The 5,902-nt window shown below is 49.5% G+C and overlaps 1 protein-coding gene across 1 annotated transcript; it reads left to right on the forward strand.

Annotated features, from left to right (window-relative positions):
• Window positions 1–1,783: 1,783 nt before the first annotated feature.
• Window positions 1,784–2,978, forward strand: LOC140725241 (uncharacterized). Its single transcript, XM_073040432.1, has one exon. It carries the CDS (start codon window positions 2,074–2,076, stop codon window positions 2,512–2,514), a length of 441 nt encoding a protein of 146 aa, XP_072896533.1. The 5' UTR covers window positions 1,784–2,073; the 3' UTR covers window positions 2,515–2,978.
• The last annotated feature ends 2,924 nt before the right edge of the window (window positions 2,979–5,902 follow it).

A 5,902-nucleotide genomic window follows, 5' to 3' on the forward strand; every position in this document is an offset into this window, starting at 1 on the left:
GATATGGATCGTGTACAGTATGATGGGATTTAGTTAAATTTGGCATCACGTTCAGCAATACCTTTTGGGCCAAATGGCGTATTCCAGTGTGATATTGATCTACGTTCACATGCTGCAGTTGCCACCTCGATGCTATGACTTTGTGAATAAGGAGCTGGCGACGTGCACCTTGCGGTGGTACATATTGTAATCATTGTGCTCAAGCAGCCGAGGGATTGAACGTCTGGGGCAGTGGATGAGGTGCTAGTCAAGTGCACAGCTTTGCCTGGATGTTGTATGAATGGCATTCACCCAAATAATTCTTGTAAAGTATTCCTGAAGTGAGTTAGAGAGTTCCTATACTACAGAACATTTCTTTTCTGAACTTCCCACAGACAAATGGGGCATTACACAAATTATTTCGAGAAAAATAAAAAGATCAATAATCAAATAACTTCTGAAATTTTTGTTCACATGTCTGTCATTACAACATTGTCCTGTTCTTCATCCCTTTATGCTGAATTGACAACACTGCGGTTTTCCTGAAATGGTCCAGTTAAGGGAGCTTGAGGTTGTTACAGCCGGGGCCATGCTCCCACTGCCCTTTAAATACTCCCAATGGCGAGCGTCTCAAAGAGCCTCTGATAACCAAGTCCAGATCCTGGCCTTCTCGCGATGGAACTGGTTTACTGACAGGAGAAGGGGCGAATACGGGTTACTGGCTCCTTAAAACCGGTATCTTCTGGCTTCTCATCCAGGAGAAGCAACACTTTGATCTCAAACCTCCACTGCTTGCGGCTATGCCCACTCATGGGGAAGGCTTCGAGAATAAGCCCCGAGGAAAGTCCGGAGCTGGTGTCCCTAATGCATGTCTATGTCGAGTTTAACGCTGGCTGGCTGGCAAATCCTGAGACGGACACTGAACTGCATCGGTCTTCGCCGTTCCTTTGGGTTTGTCAGCTGCGTGGAGAAGGGGAGCCTGTTACAGGGGCAACAACTTCCTCTTCATATCGTACTGCCCAGGCTTGCTTATCACGCAGGCAGCTGGCACACAACATTCGTATTTGACCAGACCAACGGTGGGCCCCTCTCTTTCTCCCTGCAGTAAGGACAACTGGACTAGCTTAGCCTGAGACATCAACAAATACAATACACAGAAAAACATCTATAAGGAGAAGCACTGTCGATGTTTCGGGCCGAGACCCTTCGAAGGGTCTCGGCCCGAAACGTCGACAGTGCTTCTTATAGATGCTGCCTGGCCTGCTGTGTTCCACCAGCATTTTGTGTGTTGCTGTTTGAATTTCCAGCATCTGCAGATTTCCTGTGTTTGCTCAACAAATACAACAAACATGAATTGTTGCAGCTCGCATTGTTGTGGCTCAACGGCTGTTTCCAGCATTTTATGATGTTAAAACAATGCGTCCAGGATACTGGAAATGCAGCAACCAGGAGAAAAATCCCTGATCTTTCAGGGATTGTCTAAAGGCCCCGAGCTGTTACTTTAAATTTAGCCCACTCTTCAGAGAAGGCCATATCTTGAGCTCAGTCTTTCTCACAACTGCTCATCTACGGTCCCAGGGCAGAGTCTTTACGAGCTCTGGACTTGTCCTGAGTACAACGGCTCCTCAGTACACGCCGTTATCGCATGGCCGTGTGCGGCATCTTGACGTGCGTAGCCCCTAAAACCGAAACTGTCTCAAACAAGGTCTTTGACCGGCTGTAACGGTGCACACAGGGGCGGGGTCGGGGGAGAGGGAGGGGCAGAGGCAGCCCCCTCTGCCCACACGCTCCAGCTTACGACTTGTCCACGCCCACTACCGGGCTGGATGCTGCCGCTTTAAGAGATTCCTCCCCTCCCCTCCCCTCCCCTCCTCCGGCTGTTTTGTTACAGAGAGACGCTCCAGTTGGCGACGATGAGGAGGGAGAGCTGAGGCAGCGAACCGGGGAACCTGGTGCGGACAGAGCCCCGGGGGTTGGAGCCGGTGCCTGGAAGTGGAGCATCAGCCCTAGGATCTGTCATGCTCCGGGCGGACCAGAGCGCCCGTATCACACGCTAATTTCCACCCGACAACAACAACAAAGGAGCAGGCAGCGATGAGGGACAAGGACTTCAAACCCGGCGGGGATAAAGGCAAGCCGGCCACCTTCACGGGCGACAAGGCGAAGATGGCGGCGAAGAGCGACAAGAAGTGGGTGAGGCTGGCCACGGTGCTGGCTTACGTGCTCTCCGTCTCGCTGGCCGCCATCATCTTGGCCGTCTATTACAGCCTCATCTGGAAGCCGGTGAAGCTGCCGGCCGAAGCCGACAGCAGCCCCACGACCGACGCCCCGTCCCGCGACAACCGGGCGCAGGAGCCAACGCTGCCCTTCACCGTGCCCGGCAGCCCGACCCAGAGCCTGGACGGGGGCAGATTTACCCCCACGGGGGGCAGCCAGACTGGGGTGCTGACGCCGCCGGGGGGCAGCCCGCAGACCGCCGAGCAGGCCCAGCTCACGGGGCCGAGACTGAACGCCACGGTGCCGACGAGCCAGTGAACCGGACCTGCCCTCGCCTGCACCGGGACTCATCGACATCCTTCGGGTCTGGGGCAGAGCAACTTCCAGCCACCGCCGCTCCCAACACGCCGCTTCACCTCAACACCGCGCCGTTTATAGAACTTTATATAACAGCGTGCAAGGACTCCGCGCCGTGATAGAAGGCACAACCACTCTTTTAATATATTTCTAGCACCGGTTAATGTTAAAATATGGGCTGAGGATCGTTCTGTTTCGACGATGATTTGTCTAGCACGGGTTGTAATATTCATATTATTCCTACGTACCTCATGTAGTGTATTTAAAGGATAACTTTACATGCCTAATGCACAGGATATGATCAACCTCAGGTACATCTAGAGCTGTAAAATGTATCTACTGTTGTACAATAGTGCAACGTATCCCGGGAGCTTTAGTAATCGTTCGTATATTTTTAAAGAGTAATAAATGTTCCAAGAGCTGAATCGGTGGAGTTTTATGTGGAAGGTCGCAGTAAGTGCCGGTGATACTGGGTTGAAATCCTCTATTGTAATCGGGTACGACTTGCTTCCCAGAATCGATTTAAACAGGGGTGGGGACGACAGTAGCATCGTGTGTGTTTCGTATAACGAATTACCCTGCCCCTGGTGATAGTGTTTCACATTGAGCTGTGGGGTCTGGGGTTCTTCACAGCTGGGCGCAAGGTAGTTATACTGTATGTCAGTGATTTGGATTAATAGCTTTGTGGCCGAGTTTGTTGACGATACGAAGATAGTTTAAGGGGCAGCTAGTGTCGAGAAAGTGGGGAGTCTGGGGAATGGGCAATGAAGCGACAGATGGAATACAGTTTACACTTTGGTAGAAAGAATAAAGCTGTGGAATATTTTCTAAACGGGGACCCGGTTCAGAAATAAGAGGTGCAACGGGACCTGGAAAGCTGCCTGCAGGATTCCCTAAATGCTAATTTGCAGGTAAGAAAGGCAAATGCAATGTTAGCATTAATTTTGAGAGAACTAGATTGTGTTCTCTGTAGTGCACTACAGCACAGAGGCCCTTTGGCCCATCTAGTCCATGCCAAACTATTGTTCTGCCTCATCCCATCAACTTACCCCTCTGTGCCCCTCCTACCCATGTACTTGTCCAAACCCACATCCATCACTTGTGCTGGTAGCTGGTTCCTTGCTCTCTCCACCCTCTGAGTGAGGCGGTTCCCCTTTAACATTTCACCTTTCACCCTTCATCCATGACCTCTAGTTTTAGTCTCATCTAATTTCAGTGGAGAAAGCCTGTTCACTTTTACCCTGTCTCTAGCTATTATAATTTTGTACAGTTCAATCAAATCTCCCCTCGTCCTTCTACGGTCCAGGGAATAAGTCCTAATCTATTCCAGCTTTGTCTATAATTCAGGTCCTCAAGACCCAGTGACATCCTTGTACATTTCCTCTATTGTTTCAATCTTATTGATGTCTTCCTTGTAAGTAGGAAACCAGAACTACATAACACTCCAAATCGGGCCTCACCGATGTGAAACGCTTTGGTTCTGTTGGCTGCGCAAGTCGAGGGAAAACTACCTCTGGCCCCACTACGCGTGGGAGTTTGAAGTGCAAGACCCTTGTTTGTGTGGGCACTGCATGATTTGTTACTGTTACAAATGAGTACCATGACAGTACACTGCATGCAATTAAATGATTTAGCTTTATAATTCTTAATTTGACTACAGGGTTAGAAAAGCAGAAGCAAATTTGGAGCTCATGGTTTCCCCTTTGCCAATTCCCCTTCAAGCTCCTCGGGCTTCATTGAATCGTGGCCCCACTCCAGGTCGAGTCCAATGACCTCTTCTCTCTTCCCCAGCAAAGATACAAGCCCAGCCTTGGTGTCCCTCACCAGACAAACATTTGGCCATCCTAACTGGATGGGATTCAATTCTCTTATCTCTTATCTTCAACAGTAACCAAACAAGCAGTGTACACAGAATAGAACAGCATACCAGAGAAAAAATAGGAACCAGGGTATTACAAATATTTTATTCAACTAAATCATACCATCCCAACTCCTGCACTTTTTATTTTGATTTATGAAGGCAAAGCTAAAAGCAGGAATGTAATGCTCAGACTTCGTATGGCATTGGTCAAACTGTACATGGGGTAGTGTGAGTAGTTTTGGGCCCTTTTAGAAAAGATGTGCTGGCATTGGAGAGGGTCCAGAGGAGGTTTATTAGAATGATTCCAGGAATGAAAGGGTTAACGTATGAGCCGTGTTTGATAGCTCTGTGTCTGTACTCACTGGAGCCTAGAAATCTAAGTTGGGGGGGGGGGGGGTGAGAATCTCATTGAAACATATTGAAAGGCCTGGATGCAGTGGACACGGGAAGGATCTTTCCTGTGGTGGGGCAGTGTAGACCAATATGGCATGCTTCAGAAGGACAAACATATGGATGAATTTCTTTAGCAGATGGTGGTGAATCTGTGGAATTCATTGCTACAGATGGCTGTGTAGGGCAAGCTGTTAGGTATATTTAAAGCAGATTGATGGGTTCTAGTAAGGTTAGTAAAATATTGCGGGTAAAAGCAAGAGAATGGGTTGAGAGGGATAATAAATCAGCTGTGATGGAATGGGGGAGCAGGCTCTGGTGCTGCTCCTATGTCATATAGAACTCCGAAAGGAGGGAGGTGTCTCCCCCCGGGCACGCAGTCTCACTCAATGGGGTGAGGAAGTGTCCAGCGACCAGCTCACTTTACCAGGAGATGGATTCTCCCCAGCTCATGCTGTATCCCAGCTGTGAACTGGATCATGTGGCGCCTGGGAGGATTGGGCGGGGAACAAAATGATGTCTTGGGGTCCTGGCGGATCTCTTGGGTCCCACAGTGTGTCTGGCCGAAGGGGCTCGTACCAGCCCACCCGAGAGCAGTCACTTGTCTGTTCTCACCAACTTCAGGGCAAAGCTGGACTAGAGTGTCTGCGCTCCAGTTAAATACCACAACACACGACACGTCACAGTCTGCCTCCCCCTTCCTTCCCTGTAGACACTCATTCGTGAAGGGGGGGCAAGTTCAAAGGAGAACAGCAGGGCAAGTTTTCTCTTGGACCGAGGTAGGTGCCTGAAATGTGCTCCTGGGGTGGTGGTGGAAACAGAAATAATAGATGGTTCTGAGGCTCCTAGACAGGCAGATGGACATGAAGACGATAGACCTTGTGTGAGAAGGGATTAGGCATTTAATGATCTATTTATGGCCTTAAGGGCCCGATCCTGTGCTCGTCTGTTCCCTGTTCTAAAGTCCAGGATGATTTTAATCACAGCAACAGTTGGTGTTTGATGGAGGACTAGGTACGAGGCCTGTTAGTTCCCTAGGGTTCAGCTTTGTATCTAGCATGGTAGGTGGAGTGAACAGCAATCAGCAGTGAAAGGATT

Source organism: Hemitrygon akajei, chromosome 3, assembly GCF_048418815.1.
Source record: "Hemitrygon akajei chromosome 3, sHemAka1.3, whole genome shotgun sequence".
Lineage (NCBI taxonomy): Eukaryota > Metazoa > Chordata > Chondrichthyes > Myliobatiformes > Dasyatidae > Hemitrygon > Hemitrygon akajei.

Bases quoted from the DNA above. Each gene is read 5' to 3' on its own strand.
- LOC140725241 (XM_073040432.1), top strand. From the start codon at position 2,074: ATGAGGGACAAGGACTTCAAACCCGGCGGGGATAAAGGCAAGCCGGCC.